Source organism: Hylobates moloch, unplaced genomic scaffold (genome assembly GCF_009828535.3).
Source record: "Hylobates moloch isolate HMO894 unplaced genomic scaffold, HMol_V3 SCAFFOLD_4, whole genome shotgun sequence".
NCBI classification, from domain to species: domain Eukaryota; kingdom Metazoa; phylum Chordata; class Mammalia; order Primates; family Hylobatidae; genus Hylobates; species Hylobates moloch.
In genome coordinates this window covers 32,897,458-32,921,866 of record NW_026652279.1, presented here as the reverse complement: position 1 = coordinate 32,921,866, position 24,409 = coordinate 32,897,458, and the positions used below count along the sequence as shown (strand labels likewise).

Here is a 24,409-nt window from a genome sequence, read left to right as displayed (position 1 = left end):
GAAACCCGGTCTCTACTAAAAATACAAAAATTAGCTGGGCATGGTGGGCACCTGTAATCCCAGCTACTCTGGAGGCTGAGGCATTGAGAATCGCTTGAACCCAGGAGGGGAAGGTTGCATTGAGTCGAAATCACACTCCTGCACTCCAGCCTGGGTGACAGAGTGAGACTGTCTCAAAAAAAAAAAAAAAAAATTAGCTGAGCATGGTGGCACACACCTGTCATCTCAGCTGCTCGGGAGGCTGAGGTAAAAGGATTACTTGCACCTGGAGTCAAGGCTTCAGTGAGCCATGATCGTGCCACTGCACTCCAGCCTGGGGTGACAGAGTAAGATCTTGTCTCAAAAACTAAGAGGCTGGGTGCAGTGGCTCACACCTGTAATTCCAGCACTTTGGGAGACCAAGGCAGGCAGATCACCAGAGGTCAGGAGTTCGAGACCAGCCTGGCCAACATGGTCAAACCCCAACTCTACTAAAATATAAAAATTAGCCAGGTGTGGTGGTGCACACCTGTAATCTCAGCTGCTCCGGAGGCTGGGGCACAAGAATTGCTTGAATCCAGGAGGCGGAGGTTGCAGTGAGCCAAGATCACACCACTGCACTCCAGCCTGGGTGATGAAGCGAGACTCTGTCTCAAAAAAAAAAAAAAAACTAAACTAGAATAAAACAATTTAATATACATATCTATCATATGATTATTTATTGACACGAAACTGTATTCCTTATAGTTTAGAGAATAAAGCACATAGTTAGAATATTAATGAATTTCTATAATGTATATACTAATATGTATTTTTTATATTGTATAATTTTTATATTTATATTTTTTCTCTATACAAAAATATGTACTGTTTATATAATGAAAGCTACCATTTTGAAAAGAAAAACAAAATCCAGAACCAAAATTGTACATACAGTGAGTATGGTTTCAATTATGACATTCATACAAAAACAACGGAAGGAAAAAAAAGATAAAGAGCATATTCAAGTGGCTGCACTTATGTAATGGGATTGTGACTGAGTGTTGTTCTGCTTCTTTGTACTTTTCTGAACTTAGTGATAATATATTACTTTTATATGTAGAAAATAAAAAAATTATTAAGCATTAAAAATCTCTGGAAAAAAATATATAAAAATATTAATAGTGTTGAATTTGGGTGGTGGAACTTAACATTTCACATATGAATTTTTTTCATACCTGAGACCACTTTTCTAGGTGGATTAATGAGCTGCTTCTAAGCCACCTCACAGGAAAAATAAAATCTCCACCACACAACTGCTGAAGAGATCAGGCAAGTGCTCACTCTGGCAGGACATATACTAAAATCGGAATGATACAGAGAAGATTGGCGTATAAAAATAAAAAACAACAAAAATAAAATAAATGAAAAGAAAAAAAGAAGTCAGGCAAGACACCCAAGAGAAGACTCCTAGTGCAGTGCCCGGACACAAAAGGTGCTTCAGAAATGGGTGTGCCTTTCCTGTTCTGCAGTGGGAAGGCTGAATACTCCCATTTGTATGTACTAGGGTGAGAATTATGGTTATGTGTTAGACTTTCTCAAAGGTGAAAAGATCAACACGTAGAAAACCTGCATGTGTTTCTTACATAACACGTTATAGTCCATTGATTACATACTGTTTCCAGTGATCTGAGGTAGGTCTCATCACAAAAGTGTGAACGAATTAGGCTCTGGGGCAGGAGTTTTCAAAACCAAGACCCATTAGTGCGTCATGAAATCAGTTAAGCAGGTCACAAACATCAAATTTTTAAAAACCAAAATATAACAGAATAAAAAATATACCATACTTATTGTTTTTTTCAGCACCTTTGTGTGCTGGCTTGTGATTGTGTGTGTGTCTGTGTTTTGCAACGGGCCATGTTCTTAAAAGTTTGAAAGCTATGATTCTAGAGTATTGCATTTACAGAAGTCCAAAAAAAGGACAGAATGTAGTGTCTCTATGGCTCTTAGATAACAAAGCCAACAAATGGCTGTCTCCAGTTCCTAAGGCACTCAAAGAATGTGAGGAACCATGGTCATTTTATCTTTTTTTTTTTGAGACAGCATCTTGCTCTGGCACCCAGGCTGAGGTGCAGTGGCATGATGACAGCTCACTGCAGCCTCCACCTCCCAGGCTCAAGCCATCCTCCCACTTCATCCTTCTGAGCAGCTGGGACTATAAGCATGTGCTACCATGCCTAGCTGATTTTTAAATATTTTGTAGATTCTGGGTCCCACAACATTGCCCAGGCTGCTCTCAAACTTCTGTGCTCAAGGGCTCATCCTGTCTCAGCCTCCCGAAGTGCCAGGATTACAGGCGTGAGCCACTGCACCCAGTGAAGGACCATAGTCACTTTTTTTTTTTTTTTTGAGGACGGAGTCTAACTCTGTCGCCCAGGCTGGAGTGCAGTGGCGATCTTGGCTCACTGCAACCTCCATCTTCCAGGTTTGAGTGATTCTCCTGCCTCAGCCTCCCAAGTAGCTGGGATTACAGGCGTGCACCACCACACACAGCTAATTTTTGTATTTTTTGAAAAGATGGGCTTTTGCCATACTGGCCAGGCTGGACTTGAACTCCTGACCTCAAGTGATCCTCCCGCCTCAGCCTCCCAAAGTGCTGGGATTATAGGAGTGAGCTACCGCACCCGGCTGGTACATACAGATGCCCTGTCTGCTGTGATGCATGTGCTGTGAGGTCTTCCAGCATCATCCTACCCATCCTGTTCATAGGTTTCCTGTATCAAGGGACTACTATGGCAGGAATGGGCTGGGAACTGCTGCGGGTGGAAAACTAGACAGGACCCACCACTGGGGCTGCCATGTACTCACTCCATAATCAGGACCGCCCAGCTCCTTTATCCGGACCTCCCAGTGTCCTTTCTCCCTTAGCAGCTTGTTAATTTCATCATTCAGGTCACGAATTCGAAATTCACCTAAACCAGCTAGAAAACAAAAAGGTTAACAATATCATTCCATAAAAATGTACGTCAACACCTCTAACACGTACACTCAGTATCATACCCTTAAAATGAATGTCAACACCTACAAAGGTATACTACATAAAAATACTCATCTAAATTGATAAGAAAAACCACCCAAATAAATGAAAGGACAAGAATTATAAACAAAGTTCCCACTAGTGTAAGAAAAAAAAATCCTTGAAAATAACTTCATCCTCATTAGCAACCAAAAAAACATAAACAACCCTGAAACAACCCGGCAGTTCCATTTATACAACTACTGAAATAACAAGCTCTTAAGAGAGAGGGGGAAACAGCAACCAAAGCCAGCAAAGACACAATGAGGCTGGGATACGCACCTAGGGATGGCAGCATTCTATGATGGTTTAGCGTTTTCAGGAAAGCAATGTATTGCTATATGGGAAAAATTTTTGGCAAGGATTATAGGACTAAGAATTAAGCCTAAGGGATTAATTGAAAGGGATGTGCACAACAAATTTCGCTGTGGTGCAGCTGGGGCATCACACTACAGAGAAGGTGGGAAAATGGTTAATGAACCCTAATATGTTGAAATGAAACATCATATAACTTTTGAAAGGGACAATTTGCACACAGTGGAGACACAGCAAGGCCTTTATGAGGTAATGCTGGATGACAACAGCAAGCCCAGAAGGGCTCTTACACCTGGGTTACAGCTAAGACTGATGCTCTAGAAGATGGGCATGAGAGGACTTCTAGGGGTGATGGATACTGCTTGTGGAGGTGGTAGCTTTCACAGGTATAAAAATCTGCTGCAACTCACCCAACTCTACATTAAAAACAGGTGAATTTTATTACATGTAATTCCTGCCTGGATAAAGTCAATTTTTTTTAAAAAGTCAAACAGGCCAGGTGCAGTGGCTCATGCCTGTAATCCCAGCACTCCGGGAAGCAGAGGTGGGTGGACTGCTTGAGCTCAGGAGTTCAAGACCAGCCTGGGCAACATAGTGAAATCCCATCTCCACCAAAAATATGAAAAATTAACTGGGTGTGGTGGCACATGCCTGTGGTTCCAGCTACTTGGGAGACTTAGGTGGGAGAATCGCTTGAGCCCAGGAGGTGGAGACTGCAGTGAGCTGTAATAGCACCACTGCACTCCAGCTTGGGTGACAGAGTGAGACCTCCATTCAAAAAAAAAAAAAAGTCAAGTAAGAAGAATACATTGTAACTGGGTGCGGTGGCTCACACCTGTAATCCCAGCCCTTTGGGAGGCAGAGGAGGGCAGATCACTTGAGGTCAGGAGTTCGAGACCAGCCTTGGCTAACATGGAGAGTCCTTGTCTCTACTAAAAATACAAAAATTAGCCGGGAGTGATGGTGCATGCTTGTAATCCCAGCTACTCAGGAAGCTGAGGTAGGAGAATAGCTTGAGCCTGGGAAGCAGAGGTTGCACTGAGCCAAGATCGCGCCACTGCACTCCAGCCTGGGCGACAGGGCAAGACTATCTCAAAAAAAAAAAAAATATATACATATATATACACATTTTAAAACCTCCCACTCCCATGTTCTGTTCTGTTAAGAAAGAAAAAGACCTGCCACCACCATGGTGAGACTTTCCAGTGCTAAAGACACAGAGAACTCAAGGCAGCCCAATCCTCTGAGAGCCTCAACCAAAGCAAAGGGAGAGGATTCCAGAAGCCTCTCCCAAAGCAAAGCCAAGGCATCTTGAAGAAAACAAGAATCACACTTTTTTTTTTATTGACTTTCCAAAATCTACATATAAAAACATTATTTTTTGGTACACAATTATGAGTTTTCACAAATGCATATAATCATGTAATCATCATCACAATTAAGACACAGAAAAATTCCATTGCCCCAAAACATTCCCTTAAGCACCACTATAGTCAACCCCTCCCCCTACCCAACTTTTGGCCACCAGTAAACACAATGTATTCTGTTCCTATAATTTTGCTTTTCCAGAACGTCATATAAATGGGATCACAAACTATGCAGCATTTTGAGTTTTGTTTCTTTCACTCAGCATTATGCTCAAAAGCATGCTTTTGAGATTCATCCATATGTTTTAATTTTATTTATTTACTTTAATTATTATTATTATTTACAGAGATGAGGCCTTACTATGTTGCCCAAGCTGATCTCCAACTCCTGGACTCAAAGCGATCCTCCCACCTTGGTCTCCCAAAGTGCTGGGGATTACAGGCATAAGCCACAGTGCCTAGCCTGTACGTTTGTTTTTTACTACTGAATATTATTTTATTTTATAGACACACCTCAGTTTGTTTATTCATTCACCAGAAGGACCTTTGGGTTGCTTCCAGTTTTGGGGCTACTATAAACATTATGTAAGAGTTTTTGCGTAACAGAAAAGTATTACATTTCTCTTGGAGAAATACCTAGGAGTGGAATTGATGGATCATAGGTTAAGTGTATGTTTAACTTTATAAGAAACCACCAAACCCCTTTCTAAAGTAGCTGTTCCATTTTGCCTCCTCACTAGCAGTGCACGAGAGTTCATTACTTCACATATTCACCAGCACTTGGCATTGTCACTATTTGTGTAAGTCATTCTATTAAGTGTGTAGTATCCCACTGTTGTTTTAATCCGCATTTCCTTTATGACTATTATGTTAAACACATGAAAAGATGCTCATTTGCATCTACATTTTATTTTATTTTTTGAGACAGAGTCTCGCTCTGTTGCCCAGGCTGGAGTGCAGTGGTAAAATCTCAGCTCACTGCAACCTCTGCCTCTCAGGTTCAAGCTATCCTCATGCCTCAGCCTCCCAAGTAGTTGGGATTACAGGCGTGAGCCACCACACCCAGCTAATTTTTGTATTTTTAGTAGCGACAGGGTTTTGCCATGTTGGCCAGGCTGGTCTCAAACTCCTGGCCTCAACTGATCCACCCATCTCGGCCTCCCAAAGTGCTGAGATTACAGACATGAGCCACCATGCCCACCCTACATATTTTCTTTGGTAAAGTATCTGTTCAAAATTTTGCCCACTTCTTAAAACAAATATTTTCTAATTGATGAATTTTTAAGAGTTGTCATCCCTTTCTCCATTGAATTGTTTTCATGACTTTGTCAAAAGTCAACTGACCAAACCAGATATAGTGGCTTATGCCTGTAATCCCAACACTTTGAGAGACACAGATGGGAAGACTGCTCAAGTCCAGCCTGGGCAACACAACAAGAGCCCATCTTTACCAAAAATTTAAAAATTAGCCAGGCAGGGCTGGGCACAGTGGCTCACACCTGTAATCTCAGCACTTTGGGAGGCCGAGGCAGGCAGATCACTTGAGGTTGGGAGTTCGAGACCAGTCTGACAAACAAGGATAAACCCTCTCTCTACTAAAAATACAAACAATTAGCTGGGCATGGTGACACATGCCTGTAACCCCAGCTACTTGGGAGGCTGAGGCAGGAGAATCACTTGTACCCAGGAGGTGGAGGTGCGGTGAGCTGAGATCACGCCACTGCTCCTGGTAACAAATAAAACCCCTCTTTAAAAAAAAAAAAAAAAAAAAAATAAAAATATATATATATATATATATACAAAAAATCAGTAAGTCCCAGCTACTCGGGAGGCTGAGGCAGGCGAATCGCTTAAACCCTGGAGGCAGTGAGCCGAGATCGTGCCACTGCACTCCAGCCTGGGCGAAAGAGCAAGACTCCATCTCAAAAAAAAAAAAGAAAGAAAAAAATTAGCCAGCCATGGTGGCACGCGTCTGCAGTCTCAGCTACATGGGAGGCTGAGGCAAAAGGATCACTTGAGCCCAGGAGGTGGACGCTGCAGTGAGCTATGACTGCACCACTGTACTCCAGGCTGGGTGACAGAGAAAGGCTCTGTCTCCAAAAAAAAAAAAAAAAGTCAACTGACCATTTATGTGTGGCTCTATTTCTGGACTTCTACTGGACTTCTAATTCTGTTTCTTTGGTCTATGTGGCCTGTCCTTTCACCATTACCACATTATCTGGAAGCTGGAGCTTTCTATTACATCCTGAAATCAGGTGGAATGAATGCTCCAATTTTGTTCCTTTTCACAATTGTTTTGGCTATTGTAGTTGCCTTTCCAATTAAATTTCAGACATAGAATGTCAACATAAACAAAAAATCCTGTTAGAATTTTGATTGTGATATATTTGAAGAGAGAAAGAATTAACATCTATACTGTGTTAGGTCTTCCCATACAAGAGCACAGTGTATCTCCCCATTCATTCTGGTCTTCTTTGGTTTCTTTAGTCATCGCATCCTAGTTTTCAGCATACAGATCCCGACTGTATTTTGTTAGATTTATACCTAAGCATGGCCGGGCGCAGTGGCTCATGCCTGTAATCCCAGCACTTCGGGAGGCTGAGGCGGGTGGATCACGAGGTCAGGAGATTGAGACCATCCTGGCTAATACGGTGAAACCTCGTCTCTACTAAAAATACAAAAAAAATTAGCCAGGCGTGGTGGCGGGCGCCTGTAGTCCCAGCTACTCGGGAGGCTGAGGCAGGAGAATGGCATGAACCCGGGGGGCAGAGCTTGCAGTGAGCTGCACTCCAGCCTGGATGACACAGCAAGACTCCGTCTCAAAAAAATAAATAAATAAAATAAAAAAGATTTATACCTAAGTTATTTCTTGTGTTTTGGTGCTTTTTTAAATAGCACTTTAAAAAAATGTTGTATTTCCAGCTGTTCAATGTTGGTATATAAAAACATAATTTTGAATCTGAGCATGGTGGCTCACACCTGTAATCCCAGCACTTTGAGAGGCTGAAGCAGGCAGATCACTTGAGCCCAGAAGTTCCAGACCAGCCTAGCCAACATGGTGAAACCCCATCTCTACTAAAAATACAAAAATCAGCCAGGTGTGGTGGTGGATGCCTGTAGTCCCAGCTACTCGAGAGGCTGAGGCAGAAGATGGGTGACAGAGCAAGATCTGTCTCAAAAAAAAAAAAAAAAAAAAAAAAAATACATATATATATATATATATATATATATATATATATATATATATGTAATTCTGTATATTGAACTTCTTTTCTGTGATCTTGATAAATTCACTTATTCATTTTAGAAGTCTTTCTGTAGGTTCCTTGGGATTTTCTACATAGAAAATTAGGTAGGATTTTAGGCTGGGCGTGGTGGCTCACGCCTGTAATCCCAGTACTTTGGGAGGCAGAGGCGGGCGGATCACCTGAGGTTGGGAGTTGGAGACCAGGCTGGCCAATATGGCGAAACTCTGTCTCTACTAAAAATACAAAAATTAGCCGGGCATGGTGGCGCATGCCTGTAGTCCTAGCTACTCAGGAGGCTGAGGCAGGAGAATCGTTTGAACTCAGGGGGCAGAGGTTGCAGTGAGCTGAGACCGCGCCACTGCATTCCAGCCTGGGCAACAGAGCAAGACTCCATCTCAAAAAAAAGAAAATTATATAGGATTTTCTATGTTACAATAAAGACAGTTTTATTTATTACTTTCTAATCTTTATGCCTTTTATTTCCTTTTTTTACTTTACTGTACTGGCTAGGATTTCCAGCATCACACTGAATATAGTGGTGAGAATGGATGTCTTTGCCTCATTCCTGATCTTAAGAGGAAAGCATTCAATTCTTCACCATTAAATAGTTTATTGGCTATGGGTTTCTTTTTTTTTTTTTTTTTGAGACAGAGTCTCGCTCTGTCACCCAGGCTGGAGTGCAGTGCTGCAACCTCGGCTCACTGCAAGCTCCGCCTCCTGGGTTCACGCCATTCTCCTGCCTCAGCCTCTCCAAGTAGCTAGGACTACAGGTGCCTGCCACCACACCTGGCTAATTTTTTTGTATTTTTAGTAGTACTTTATCAGGGCCGGGTGTGGTGGCTCATGCCTGTAATCCCAGCACTTAGGAAGGCCAAGGTGGGTGGATCACCTGAGGTTAGGAATTCGAGACCAGCCTTGCCAACATGGTAAAACGCTGTCTCTACTGAAAATACAAAAATTAGCTAGGTATGGTAGCTGGCGCCTGTAATCCCAGCTACTCAGGAGGCTGAGGCAGGAGAATCACTTGAACCTGAGAGGCAGAGGTTGCATCAAGCTGAAATTGCACCACTGCACTCCAGCATGGGTGACAAGAGCAAAACTCCGTCTCAGAAAAAAAAAAAGAAGTGCTTTATCAGGGTAAAGAGTTCCCTTTTATTCCCAGTTTGCTGAGTTCTTATCATGAATAAACGTCTGATTTTGTCGAATACTTTTTCTGCATCTACTTAGATCATCATACAGTTTTTCTTCTTTAAAATGACATAGTGAATTAACTTATTTTTGAATGTTGAATCAACTATGGTTTTCCAGAATAAATCCTACTTAGTTGTGATGTATTATCCTTTTTATACATTGCTAGGTTTTTTTTTTCTTTTTGAGACGGAGTCTTGCTCTGTCACCCAGGCTGGAGTGCAGTGGTGGGATCTCAGCTCACTGCAAGCTCCGCCTCCCAGGTTCCAGCAATTCTCCTGCCTCAGCCTCCCAGGAAGCTGGGACTACAGGTACCCACCACCATGCCTGGCTAATTTTTTTCTATTTTTAGTAGAGACGGGGTTTCACCGTGTGTTAGCCAGGATGGTTTCGATCTCCTGATCTCTCAATCCACCCACCTCGGCCTCCCAAAGTGCTGGGATTACAGGCGTGAGCCACCGCGCCCGGCCATACATTGCTAGGTTTGATATGCTAATATCTCATTAAAGATTTTTGTCTATATTCGTAGGAAATATTGTCAGTAGTTATTTCTCATAATATCTTTTTCTGATTTTACCTTCAGGGTAATGCTGATACTAAAATTCATAAAATGAGTTAAAAAGTGTTCTCTCTTCCATTTTTTTGAGGAAACTATGTGGAGTTGGTATTATTTCTTCCTTAAATATTTAGTAGAACTGACCAGTGAAGCCATCTGGGCCTGGAATTTTCTTTTAGAAAGGTATTTAGAAATGAATTCAATTTCTTTCCATCTTTTTTTTTTTTTTTTTTTTCTGAGATGGACTGTCACTCTGTCACCCAGGCTGGAGTGCAGTGGCCCAATCTTGGCTCACTGCAACCTCTGCCTCCTGGGTTAAAGTGATTCTCCTGCCTCAGCCTCCCAAGTAGCTGGGACTACAGGCATGCGTCACCATGCCTGGCTGATTTTTCTATTTTTCGTAGAGACAGGGTTTCACCATGTTGGCCAGCCTGGTCTTGAACTCCTAACCTCAGGTGATCCACCCACCTCCGCTTCCCAAAGTGCTGCGGTTACGGGTGTGAGCCACGGTGCACAGCCCCAGTTTCTTTTTACCATTTCTTTTTGAACTGTGTCTCTAAACAGCAGAATTATTGACACTGTAGTTTATTTAGGATAATTATTTGTAGGATGCTTAGCACATCCCTGGCCTCTACCCACTGTGTGCCAGTAGCACCCTTCCAGTTCTAACAATCAAAAATTTCTTCAGGGCCAGGCATGGTGGCTCAGGCCTGTAATCCCAGCACTTTGGGAGGCTGAGGAGGGCAGACGATGAGGTCAGGAGATCGAGACCATCCTGGCTAACATGGTGAAACCCTGTCTCTACTAAAAATACAAAAATAAATTAGCCGGGCGTGGTGGTGGTCACCTGTATGCCCAGTTACTCAGAAGGCTGAGGCAGGAGATTTGCTTGAACCCGGGACGCAGAGGCTGCAGTGAGCCAAGATCATGCCACTGCACTCCAGCCTGGGCAACACAGTGAGACTCAAAACAAAACAAAACAAAAAAAATGAACTATTTCTCGGCCAGGCACCGTGGCTTACACCTGTAATCCTAGCACTTTGGAAGGCCGAGGAGGGTGGATCACCTGAGGTCAGGAATTGAAGACCAGCCTGTTCAACATGGTGAAACCCTGTCTCTACTAAAAAATTACAAAAATTAGCCACGTATGATGGAGGGTGCCTGTAATCCCAGCTACTCAGGAGGCTGAGGCGGGAGAAATTGCTTGAACCCAGGCAGGTGGAGGTTGCAGTAAGCCGAGAACTCACCACTGCACGCTAGCCTGGGTGACAGAGCGAGACTCCATCTCAAAATAAAAAAGAACCACTTCTCTTAAGTGAGCTTTGGCCATTTGTGTCTTGTAAGGAATTGACCTATTTCATCTAAGTTGTCAAATTTATGGGCATAACATTGTCTGTAATATTTCCTTATTATCCTTTTAATGTATATAGATTCTATAGTAATATTCCCAATTTGGTTCCTAATATTCTTAATTTGTGTATATTTTTTCTTGGTCAGTCTGACTAGAAGTTTATCAATTTTACTGATCTTTTCAAAGAACCAGCTGTTGGTCTGTTTTCTCTATTCATCTTGTTTTCAATGTTATTGATTTCTTATCTTTACTATTTCCTTCCTTCTGCTTGCTTTGGGTTTAATTTGCTCTTCTTTTCTAATTTCATAGGGTAGAAGCTTAGATCACTGATTTGAAAACTTTCATAAATTTCTATTATTGCAGTGCTATATATATATTTTTTGTTTGTTTGTTTGTTTTGAGATGGAGTCCTGGAGTGCAGTGGCACGATCTTGGCTCACTACAACTTCCGCCTCCTGGGTTCAAGCGATTCTCCTGCCTCAGCCTCCCAAGTAGCTGGGATTACAAGCATGCGCCACCACGCCCAACTAATTTTGTATTTTCAGTAGAGATGGGGTTTCTCCATGTTGGTCAGGCTGGTCTCAAACTCCAGACCTTAGGTGATCCTCCCTCCTCGGCCTCCCAAAGTGCTGGGATTACAAGCGTGAGCTAATGCGCCTGGCCTCAAATATTTTAAATTTGCTAACATTTGTTCTGCAGCCCAGAATATGTTTTATTTTGGTGAATGTTCCATGTGCTCTTAAAAAAGACCATGTAGTAGGCCAGGCATAGTGGCTCATACCTGTAATCCCAGCACTTTGGGAGGCTGAGGCAGGCAAATCGCAAGGTCAGGAGATCAAGACCATCCTGGCTAACACAGTGAAACCCTGTCTCTACTAAAAGTACAAAAAAATTAGCCGGGCGTGGTGGTGGGCGCCTGTAGTCCCAGCTATTCGGGAGGCTGAGGCAGGAGAATGGCATGAACCCAGGAGGCTGAGCTTGCAGTGAGCCAAGATCGCGCCACTGCACTCCAGCCTGGGTGACAGAGTGAGACTCTGTCTCAAAAAAAAAAAGACATATTCTTTTTTGTTAGGTGCAGTGTTGTGAGGTACAGTATTCTACAACTTTCAACTGCATCAAACTGACTGATTGTATTGATTGGCTCTTCTATGTTCTTACTGATTTACTGTCTACTTGCTCTATTAATTATTGTGAGAGGAGTATTGAAGTCCTCAAGTCTAATTGTGGATTTGAGAATCAAGCACTTTAAAGGAACAAGTTTGCTTACCATTCTGAATCTGAGCCACTTTTTTAGAGATCTCTCCAATGATCTATTAAAAAAAAGTAATACATTTTAATGATTTTTGAATATGTTAGAAAGCACAGAAAAACTATAATGCAAAATTAGTATTTAAAAATACTTAGACTTTTGGTCTAACAGTCATTTACATAATAAGAAGAAATGAGAGACTTGTTACTTCTACTGAAATCAGATTTACCCAGAACATACCTGTCGTCTCCACTTCTCAGCTTTAGGCAGCTCAGTACATTCTGAGGCCAGAAAGGGTCTTCGTTCCTAAAGGAGAAAAAAGTAACACATTTCCATTATACTATTTACAAGTTTCATACAACATTCACAACTGATTCAGGCCTTAAGCCTAAATCATCTAATGGCCTAAAAACATTTGAAGTTTTCATTCCAGATGATCCTCATCAAGCTGTAAACCTCATTCTACAATCTCTCCTTAGGAAAAACATTGATTGCATTGTATTTAGTATTGGAAAGAACTTAACTGTCCTGCAATAGACAGATAGCTAAACTAGGTTATAGCTATTTCATGGCATATTTATAGTACCTTAAGAAACAATTTCTATCAGTGTTTAAAACAAACATACATAAATATGGGTGTATTCATATACATGTGTGTATATAAAATTAAAAAAAAATCCAAAGAATGGTATATATTATCTCTAATTTGGGTGAGTCTCTAAGAAATGAAATAATTTACCGGTTTCAGCTTACAGCTGTTCTCCACATCATACTCCAGTCTCTATTCAATATTAGAGCTGGAGTAATAAAGGACTCAGTCATCAGGCCAGGCATGGCGGTTCATCCCTGTAATCCCCACTTTGGGAGGTCGAGGCAGGCAGATTGCCTGAGGCCTGGAGTTTGAGACCACTCTGGCCAACATGGTGAAACCCCATCTCTACTAAAAATACAAAAAAATTAGCTGGGTGTGGTGATATGTGCCTATAATTCCAGCTACTCAGGAGGCTGAGGCAGGGGAATTGCTTGAACCAGGGAGATGGAGGTTGCAGTGAGCCAAGATCATGCCACTGCACTCCAGCCTAAGCAACAGAGCGTCCATCTCAAAAAAAAAAAAAAGGTGGGGGGTGCGGGGCTGGGCCCAGTCATCATAATACAGAAGAAACTGAAAAACAAGCAGCCAGCTCCATCACCCTGCCTCAGCTATGGGGAGGTATTGGAATTCAAGTGTACAGACTCTCAAGAGCGTCAGCAGGTACAGATAAGAAACAGGAAATTTTGAAGTTTGAAGTCTGTTGACCTGGAGTGCAGCAGCGCACTCTTGGTGCACTGCAACCTCCGTCTCCAGGGCTCAAGTGATTCTTCTGCCTCAGCCTCCCAAGTAGCTGGGATTAGACGTGCCTGCCACCATGCCCAGCTAATTTTTGTATTTTTAGTAGAGACAGGGTTTCACCATGTTAGCCAGGCTGGCCTCAAACTCCTGACTTCAAGTGATCCACCTCCCTCAGCCTCCCAAAGTGCTGGGATTACAGGCGTGAGCCACTGCACCCTGCTTTTTTTTTTTTTTTTTTTTTGACAGGTTCTCACTGTGTCACCCTGCCTGGAGTGCAGTGGCATGATCATGGCTCCCTGCAATGTAAGACTCCTGCATTCAAGCGATTCTCCTGCCTCATCTTCCCCAGTAGCTGGGACTACAGGCAGGCGCCACCATGCCTGGCTAGGCTAATCTTTGTATTTTTTGTAAAGAAGGGATTTTGCCATGTTGCCCAGACTGGTCTCAAACTCCTAGACTTAAGTGATCCACCCACCTCAGCCTCCCAAAGTATCAGGATTTACAGGCATGAGCCACTGCGCCCAGCCTGCATTTATACTTGATACTTTACAATTCATGAGGAAGATTTACACCAACCTTCACTTTTCCCTCTTCCAGCTGAGCCTGGCGAAATCTTGCTAAGGCCGTCCTACCAGGGATAGAAAAGACTCCATTAGATCCTGCTCACACAGACTTCTCATTACCCATGTTCCTGGATGGGGTAGATCTGCTTATGACCATATTTAATGTCATTCATATATATAGATTGTAATTAAGAAACCAGAGAGTAGTTGGCCGGGCGCGGTGGCTCACGCTTGTAATCCCAGCACTTTGGGAGGCCGAGGCGGGCGGATCACGAGGTCAGGAGATCGAGACCACGGTGAAACCCCGTCTCTACTAAAAATACAAAAAAAAATTAGCCGGGCGTAGTGGCGGGCGCCTGTAGTCCCAGCTACTCGGAGAGGCTGAGGCAGGAGAATGGCGTGAACCTGGGAGGCGGAGCTTGCAGTGAGCCGAGATTGCGCCACTGCACTCCAGCCTGGGTGACAGAGCGAGACTCCGTCTCAAAAAAAAAAAAGAAACCAGAGAGTAGTTAGGGATTTCCATGTTCTCAGGAGTAGGGATTATGAGGCAATTTGTATTCCTGAACACCCAAGAATCTATTTTACTTACACTACACATAAGGACTGTGGGAAATTCTACTTATCAGACCACTGTGATAAGCACTACATCCAGGTGTTAAAAGACTAACATCATGGTGTTCACTGGTTGTCACTCTCACAACCCCTGCACCAACCACAGGTGAACAAATGTTCATCCAGTGTTTAAGTTCTGGAAACTGTGAGAAAACACATAAATGGAGAAAACAAATGGGCAAAAACAGGAATGCTATTTTTAACATATGTAAAGAAAGAAACAGCTTCTCAAAAGGCTCATATACCAAAAAGAGGAAATACACAAAGAGTTACATGGTGGTTATTAAGTTACAAAAAATTTACAGCCAAAAACAAGTTGATACTTACATGGCCTTTTCTGCATTTCGGGCCTGGAAAGAGAGAAAAGAGAAGAAAAATGTCCATGTTTAAAATACATTTTTTTCTTGCCATTTACTTTTTAGTGAAAAGTTTTACAAGAATACAATCACAAGCAAACCACTTGAAGTACTATATGAACAACAATAAACAAAAATCAAAAGATGTCCAAATCCCGTGACCAAGGCTGCTCCTCCCTCTACTTAAAATCTTTACTCCTCCACTGACACTAACATCTCGTATCTGGCTAACTTGCATTATTCTTCCTTCAAATTTTACTTGTGTCATGACCACCCAGAACATTATTCTGTGACCCCTTCTTCCCAGTTAGGCTGGTGTCCTCTATCAAGGATTATACTTACTGTGGCATTTAACACCCAGCATCACAATTGCCTGTTCCCTGCCAGTGGTGTTTGGGGAAAATAAGTCTGAAGACTGCCTTTCGTAAAGTAAGTTTTATGTAAGTACTGTCACACTAAATGTCAGTTCAATTATCCCTGAAACACAGTGTCCGACAGAGAACGAGTTTTCTGGGTTGTAGTCTAGGTAGAAAGAGTCCTGGCTAAGTCAGGGACTTACATTCCCAGTTCTTCCACTTACCATCTGTGAGAAGTAGTCTCTCTATCACTCAGTTTCCCCATCTTTACAATAGAGACCATACCTCATCTTACAGAGCTGTCACGGTATCTTCATGAGACAAATACACCAGGCATGCAATTTATAGACACTCAGCAAAATCGAGTTCAATTGAAATCTCTTTTGAGATTCTCTCCTTCAACTGACACAGAAACAAACTTGGCAAATGCTTGGTAGATAGGCGAACACAGCAGTAATTTGGGATATACCTTCTCACAGAAACGGCTACTACTTTTTTTTTTTTTTTTGAGACGGAGTCTCGCTCTGTCGCCCGGGCTAGAGTGCAGTGGCGCGACCTCGGCTCACTGCAAACTCCGCCTCCCGGGTTCACGCCATTCTCCTGCTTCAGCCTCCCGCGAAACCGCTACTTCTATTCCACTGGTTTCTCTCTTTTTCTTGGGAGCTTGTGCTCATCAATCTACAATGGCTTCCAATATATCTCTTATAACCTAACCGTGACACCCCGTGTTTCTTATAGGGGCTTCACTTAATGAAAATAAAACAGTAGCCAATATTACAGTAACCAATCATCATCTTTGTACCGGCACTACGTGTATTCTTATATTTACATGTCGTAAATGCCTCTTGAAGAAATAAAGAAACCAACAAAGGACGCCAGACCACAGAGAGCACACCCTCATAGAACACTTTCTGTCTATGCCATTCATTTATTCAACAGTTACTGAACATCTGCAACGACTCTGTGTCAGACATTAAGGAAGCAATAAGGAAAAGACCCTCGTGATGTCTGTATATTATGGAGCAGACTGAGAACGGACATAAATGAAATAATCCCAGAAACATATAGTCACAACTGCTCTTAATCTTCTCTGTGGTATTTAGGGACAAACAGCCGGCCCACACTATGCACCGTAACTCGGAGCGGGACCTAGCGCTTCTCTGTGTCTCAATTTCCTTCAGGTTAACGTAAAGAGCTTCATCCGGATTAAGACTGTCCAGGACGGTAAAGCGGCTCCCGAGTTTCCAGTTTTCCAATTTGTGACAGCTAACCGAGGCAGGAAGAGAATCCCCTCGTTACACCAAGGAACCTGAAGCCCTCAGCACTGCACGCCTGAGACTCTACCGAATGAGCACCCCAGGTGGACTGGGCGCCCCCCGTGCCCGCCCGCCCATTCACTCACTCCCTCACCCGCCCACCCTACTCACCATGGTGATGCTAAGGGCGCCGTCCTGGAGCCCCGCGGCCCCTGTCCAAGAAACTCCACAGGCCCAGAAGACGCCGACGCTCACAGGACCTGAAGATTCTAACTACCCACAGACACTGGCGTTTTGTCGGAAACGTAAAAGAAAGGGACCGGAGGTGAACTGGAGTACCGGAAGTGCCCAGACGAAGCGGAAGCTCACAGGAACTGAAGATTCTAACTGCCCACAGACACTGTTTTGTCGGAAACGTAAAAGAAAGGACAGGAAGTGAACGGGAGTACCAGAAGTGCCCAGACGAAGCCGACGCTCACAGGAACTGAAGATTCTAACTGCCCACAGAGCCTGATGTTTTGTCGGAAACGTAAAAGAAAGGGACCGGAAGTGAAAGGGATGACCGGAAGTGACAGGGAGGGCCGGAAGTGAAAGGAAGGACCGGAAGTGAAAGGGAGATCCGGCCGGAGATTGGGAGAGAGGAAATTCCGGCGCTCCGGCATGTGATCGGACTTGCCCAGAGGGGCTGGCGGTTTTCGGACTCAGCCCAGTCGGCGGGTCTTAGCTTTGGAAACAGGCGGTACAAAATGTCTTTCGTTCACTATCGGTACTGCGGGAGCAGGCGGCGCTGGGCGCGGTTATGTGGAAGGCTGAGTTATTGCCGCTACTCTAATCCCACTGGCTTCCTTCTTGGTTCTTCTGTGAGAACAAATATCCCCTTTTGGAGATTACTCGACCTCATCTCTGCGACGAGGGATCTACGGCCCTGGCAGCTCCCCTAGTGGGAGCTGGAGTGTGCGTCCTGCAGGAGTTGGAGCTGGCCGGGCTTCGTAAACTTCTTCACGTTTCCCTGTCACTTCTTAGGGCCATTTCTAGTTTTTCTGAGCTGGTCTGTTGGAATCGCGGGGCCTTTCAGAGCTGGACGATGCTTGAGGTCATCCTTTTTTAAAATAAAAATTTAAGTTCCAGGCAAAAAGTGTCACTTAGGGGAGGAGAGTGGTTGGATGAGTGCGGTCACTGTGTCCTGAGCACATTGCTGGGACCAGAAGATCGTTAGACAAGGACCAGGAAGACAGGAGAGGTCCCTGGTAGGAGACGTTCTAATGGTTACTCCCGCATGGTGTCAGCAACGAGGGGAACTGTGGTGGGGAATTCAGGTGAGGGCCCGCAGCAAATTCAGTTACAGCCGCTTTCCCCTTTCAAGCATGGTGCCTCAGCTGCAGGGACTCCCTCCACCACGGGACCTAACTAGTGATGGGCAACCTAGCAGCAGCCAGGAGGCACAAGCCAAAGAGAGAAGCAGCTGACATGTGGTTCAGGATCAGACAGGACAGGAAAAGTACTTAGAATAGTCACCAGAATCTCATACCTGAAATATGACAAGTTTTAAGTGGGCATACGACCACCCACTACAGACCCCATCTTCCCACCTGTCTGGTTTATGATTTATAATGGCCAATGAGAATCGAGTCAGAGGAATGTGTGTCACTTAGATGAAGCCATGACAAAAATATACATCCCTTGCCCTTTTCCTTTCTCTGCTGACTGACAGGTATCCATGGGATCAGCCAACCTGAATTCAGAAATGGAAGTATTGTGAAGATGCCAGAGTCCCCCCCTCCCAGCCCTGGAACACTGAGCTCTGCAAAATGAGAAAAATAAAAACATGTCTTGTTAAGGCCTCTGCATTTGGGGGTCTTTTGTTCAAGCAGCTTAACTTTTACCTTAAATACCTGATCTGAAACAAGCAGGGTCATTCCTCACTCAAATGAGGCCTTCTCAACATGTCCATACCACCTTTATCCATTAAGTCGCTGACTCTAGGATGCAGAGATCACATATTAACAGGATTCAAGAGGTGTTACCTATGTTGTCCTAGCATCTACTCCCCATACCCACTTATCTGTTCCATTTGGGGAGCCCTCTGGTTGTGGGGAAGGGAACTACATCCCCAGCTTTAAGTATGGATCAAGCGCTAGATTAAGCTAATCCATTCATCCCATCTCCCTAGGCATAGTGACTGGTAGGCTTAAGACCCAAGCTGACCTAGTCAGAATGAGTCTTGAGATCTGCTTGCAATGCTGGAGAAAATAGATCCTGCTGGATGTCAGACAAAAGGTAATACCGTCAGCCACTTTAGAGCTCAGGAGACAAGATTTAGTGTTTGGTGACATCATTGGGTGGACGAGAATAAGGCCTTGCCTCCAGCCCACTTAAATCTTTAGTTATGTGAAGATTTATGTAAAATTCTTCAGGGTTGCAACCAATAAGAGTCAGACCTATCTTGCCAGTCTGCTAAATGGCCTTCCTTTCTCTGCTCACACTGATCTTGCCTTTGTTCACGAGGCTCCTTTTGCCTGCAACACCCCATCCTTTATCCCCCCTGCCACTTGACTAATCTGACTGGTTGATGCCTACTTACCATTTGAGACAGTTTAAACATCCGGGATTCCAATCCCAACTATGATCTGTCATTGGATCACATCACTAATTCTAAAGCAGCAGTTGTAAACTGGCCAGCAGGCTGGATTTGGCCAACGAAGCTGCTATGATTTACATCTGGTTACAAAAATTAGAAAATCTCACATACAGATGCTGATGTGAGACAACATTGAGCCTACATTCCCGAACGGCAACCACACAGGTGAAAAAACCTGGTTTTATTAGTTCATGTATTTTAAGTGGGATAGAATAATACATCAAATTGGGTGAAAAAAACTAATATTAAAAAGGTATTTTCCGGCTTCAGGCAGGACTTTTGCCTAACATTCACATATATGTCCCCTAGCATCTATGTAAGTGCCTCAAATGTTGTCCTCCACTAAACATGGATTCACTGGAGAGCAGGTATTGCAGGCAGAAAAACAGCCCCCCAAAATGTCCACATCCTAATCTCTGAAACCTGTTAGTATGTTACCTTACATGGCAAAAGGGATTTAGCAGGTGCAGTTAAGAAGCTTGAGATAGGGCCGGGTGTGGTGGCTCATGCCTGTAATGCTTTTGGGAGGCTGAGGCGGGTGGATTACCTGAGGTCATTAGTTCCAGACCAGCCTGTCCAACATGGTGAAACCTCATCTCTACTAAAAATACAAAAATCAGCTGGACACAGCGGTGAATGCCTGTAATCCCAGCTACTCAGGAGGCTAAGGCAGGAGAATCGCTTGAACCCAGGAGGTGGAGGTTGCAGTGAGCCGGATCACACCACTGCACTCCAGCCTGGGCAACAGAGTGAGACTGCCTCAAAAAAAAAAAAAAAAACATTTGAGGCCGGGTGCCGTGACTCATGCCTGTAATCCCAGCACTTTGGAAGGCCAAGGCGGGTGGATCACAAGGTCAGATCGAGACCATCCTGGCTAACACGGTGAAACCATGTCTCTACTAAAAATACAAAAAATTAGCCGGCTGTGGTGGGGGGGTGCCTGTAGTCCCAGTTACTCGGCAGGCTGAGGCAGGAGAATGGCGTGAACCCGGGAGGCAGAGCTTGCAGTGAGCCGAGACTGCACCACTGCACTCCAGCCTGAGCAACAGAGAGAAACTCTGTCTTGAAAAACCAAAACAAAAAACAAAACAAAAAAGATTTGAGACGGAAAGATTATTCCAGATTATCCGACAGCCCCAATGCAACCACAAGTATCACAAGTATTCTTTTTTTTTTTGGAGACGGAGTCTCACACTGTCGCCCGGGCTGGAGTGCAATGGCGCAATCTCAGCTCACTGCAACATCCGCCTCTCGGGTTCAAGTGATTCTCCTGACTCAGCCTCCCGCGTAGCTGGGTGACAGGTGCCCGCCACCATGCCCAGCTAATTTTTGTATTTTAAGTAGAGACGGGGTTTCACCATGTTGGCCAGTCTGGTCTCAAACTCCTGACCTCAAGATCACCCCCCTCACCCTCCTAAAGTGCTGGGATTACAGGCGTGAGCCACTGCACCCGGCTAATCACAAGTAAACTTGTAAGGGGGGGCCAGGCCGGGCGCGGTGGCTAACGCTTGTAATCCCAGCACTTTGGGAGGCCGAGGCGGGCGGATCACGAGGTCAGGAGATCAAGACCACGGTGAAACCCCGTCTCTACTAAAAATACAAACAATTAGCCGGGCGTGGTGGTGGGCGCCTGTAGTCCCAGCTACTCGGAGAGGCTGAGGCAGGAGAATGGCGTGAACCCGGGAGGCGGAGCTTGCAGTGAGCCGAGACTGCGCCACTGCAGTCCAGCCTGGGCGACAGAGCGAGACTCCGTCTCAAAAAAAAAAAAAAAAAAGATTTCACAAAAGTATCAATGCGCTGATACTTTGGGTAATTTGGAATAGAATACATGCATTTTATATGTGAAATGGATGTGAAACTTTCGGGGCAAGAAGCTAGACAGAATAGTACCCTCCCAAAGATGTAAATTTTCTAACCCCCAAACACTAGCAGCCAAACAACCAGAAACTACCACCATGATGATCTGAGATAGCATTCTACCCAGCACTTTGGGAGGCCAAGGCAGGAGGACTGCTTGAGCCCAGGAGTTTGAGACCAGCCTGGGCAACAGAACAAGACTCTGCCTTGAATAATATATAACAGGCAGGCCGGGCAAGGTGGCTCATGCCTGTAATCCCAGCACTTTGGGAGGCCAAGGCGGGCGGATCACCTGAGGTCAGGAGTTCAAGACCAGCCTGGCCAACATGGTGAAACCCTGTCTCTACTAAAAATATAAGAATTAGCCAGGCGTGGTGGCAGGCACCTGTAATCCCAGCTACTCGGGAGGCTGAGGTAGGAGAATCGCGTGAACCCAGTAGGCAGAGGTTGCAGTGAGCCTAGATCGCGCCATTGTACTCCAGCCTGAGCAACAAGAGTGAAACTCCACCTCAGAAAAAAATAATAAAAAAATAGGCCGGGCATGGTGGCTCACACCTGTAATCCCAGCACTTTGGGAGGCCAAGGTGGGTGGATCACCTGAGGTCACAAGTTAAAGACCAGCCTGGCCAACACAGTGAAACCCTGCCTCCACTAAAAATACAAAAATTAGCTGGGCGTGGTGGTGCACACCTGTTAATCCCAGCTACTTGGGAGGCTGAGGTGGGAGAATCACTTGAACCCAGGAGGCGGAGGTTGCAGTGAGCCGAGATAGCACCACTGCACTCCACCCTGAGCAACTGAGTAAGATTCCGTCTCAAAAAAAAAAAAAAAAAAAAATTTAGCCAGGCTTGGTGGTGGGCACCTGTAATCCCAGCTACTAGGGGGGCTGAGGCAGGAGGATTGCATGAACCTGGGAGGCGGAGGTTGCAGTGAACAGAGATTGTGCCACTGCACTCCAGCCTGGGAAACAGGGCGAGACTCTGTCAAAAAAAAAAAAAAAAATGGAAGGGAGGGAGGGAGGGACAGACGGAAGGAAAAAAGAAAAGAATGAGCACACATTAATTCCTGGGAGTCTTCTCCCCTGAGCTTGCATTTTAAATGATTTAGAATTCTTCCATTAATTGTTCCTAATAACTGAAGTCATCCAGGATATCTATCATCCATGGCTCTCAAACCGTAAAAACCACTTAGTACAAGATTAATGGGGAACTTCAAGATGAATGGACAAAACTGAAATCACCGAACCAACTGATTATGATCACCAAAACTAAAACCTGACATTTTGCACCTCTTGATATGATGCAACAGGAAGCACACTGCATTTCCTGTGATATATTTTTGTCTAAAAGAAAGAAAAAGAGGTCGGGTGAAGTGGCTCACGCCTGTAATCCCAGCACTCTGGGAGGCCGAAGCAGGCAGATCATTTGAAGTCCGGGGTTGGAGACCAGCCTGGCCAACATGCAGAAACCCCATCTCTACTAAAAATACAAAAGTTAGGGAGGTATATTGCTTGAACCCGGGAGGTGGAGGTTGCAGTGAGGCAAGATCACGCTCCCACAGCACTCCAGCCTTAGCGACAGAGCGAGATTCCAACGCAAAGGAAAAAAAAACTAGCCTGCCGTGGTGGCAAGGCACCTATAATCCCAGCTACTTGGGAGGCTGAGGCAGGAGAATTACTTGGGAATCAGAGGTTGTAATGAGCCGAGATAGCGCCACTGCACTCCAACCTGGGCAACAAGGCAAGACTGTCTCAAAAAAGAAAGAAAAAAAAAAGAACAGAATATATATATATATATATATATATATATATATATATATATAGGTTTATATATACGTAAAATCAACCTTCTGAATTTACCATTTTACAAAAATCACGGGGATTAAAAATCATGTGAAACAATATCACAATGATACAATCAGCCAAATATAGGTCATAGGATCAACCTCAGGTTTTCTTCAGTAAAGACAGGAAACTGTTAGAGACTTAGACACTTAAGAGACATTACAAAACGCATGTATACAGAGCATTTGGATCTCGATTCAAAAAAAAAAAATTAGAAAAAATATTTTCATCAAGTGAAGAAAAAAAATTTTTTTGAGACAGAGTCTCGCTCTGTCGCCCAGGCTGGAGTGCAGTGGCGGGATCTCGGCTCACTGCAAGCTCCACCTCCCGGGTTCACGCGATTCTCCTGCCTCAGCCTCCCCAGTAGCTGGGACTACAGGCACCCGCCACCATGCCCGGCTAATTTTAAGTGAAGAAAATTAAACACAGACTTATTCATGCCACTAAAGAATTACTAGGCTGGACACAGTGGCTCTTGTGTATAATTCCTGCACTTTAGGAGGCAAAGGCAAGAGGATCACTTCAGGCCAGTAGTTTCAGAGCAGCCCAGGCAACATAGCAAGACTTCATCTCTTTTTTTCTTTTTTTTTGGAGGCAGAGTCTCGCGCTATCCCCCAGGCTAGAGTGCAGTGACACGATCTCGGCTCACTGCAACCTCCACCTCCCAGGTTCAAGTGATTCTTCTGCCTCAGCCTCCTGAGTAGCTGGGATTACAGGGACTGCCACCACACCCCGCTAATTTTTGTATTTTTGGTAGAGATGGGGTTTCGCCATGTTGGCCAGGCTGGTGTTGAATTCCTGACCTCAGGTGATCCGTCTGCCTCGGCTTCCCAAAGTGCTGGGATTACAAGCGTGAGCCACGGTGCCTGGCTGCAAGACCTCGTCTCTACCAAAAAATTAAAAAATTAGCCGGGCTTGGTGGCACACACCTGTAGTCCCAGCTACTATGGAGGCTGAAAGTGGGAGGATCCCTTGAGCCCAGGAGTTGAAGGCTACAGGGAGCTATGGTTAAGACACTGCACTCCAGCCTGGGTGCCCATAGCAAGACTCTCTCAAAAAAAAAAAAAAAAAAAAAAAAGGCAAAAACTTTAAGCTGAACCTAATAATTTAGCCTCTAGACCATGAAATACAGAGATATAGAAAAACAAGTTAAATGATACCATAAGGAAACCAGTAAACAGAGGACATTCCAAAAAAATTGTTATAGCCTCCTAACAGTTAAGTTAGGAGAGTAAGACAAACTAAAGAAACCGATTAATCTGGCCGGGCACGGTGGCTCACGCCTGTAAT

The 24,409-nt window shown here is 44.4% G+C and overlaps 1 protein-coding gene across 1 annotated transcript in view; it reads right to left on the bottom strand.

Annotated features, from left to right (window-relative positions):
- Window positions 1-17,066, bottom strand: part of ISY1 (ISY1 splicing factor homolog) — a 31,077-nt gene extending 14,011 nt beyond the window's left edge. The window contains exons 1-6 of the mRNA XM_032149848.2: window positions 16,953-17,066; window positions 15,141-15,163; window positions 14,215-14,266; window positions 12,549-12,614; window positions 12,327-12,369; window positions 2,827-2,939 (exon numbers count right to left, since the gene is read on the bottom strand). Coding sequence (XP_032005739.1) covers window positions 2,827-2,939; window positions 12,327-12,369; window positions 12,549-12,614; window positions 14,215-14,266; window positions 15,141-15,163; window positions 16,953-16,955 — 300 coding nt within the window. The 5' untranslated portion in view covers window positions 16,956-17,066. The remainder of the gene's footprint in view (window positions 1-2,826; window positions 2,940-12,326; window positions 12,370-12,548; window positions 12,615-14,214; window positions 14,267-15,140; window positions 15,164-16,952) is intronic.
- Window positions 17,067-24,409: the final 7,343 nt, after the last annotated feature.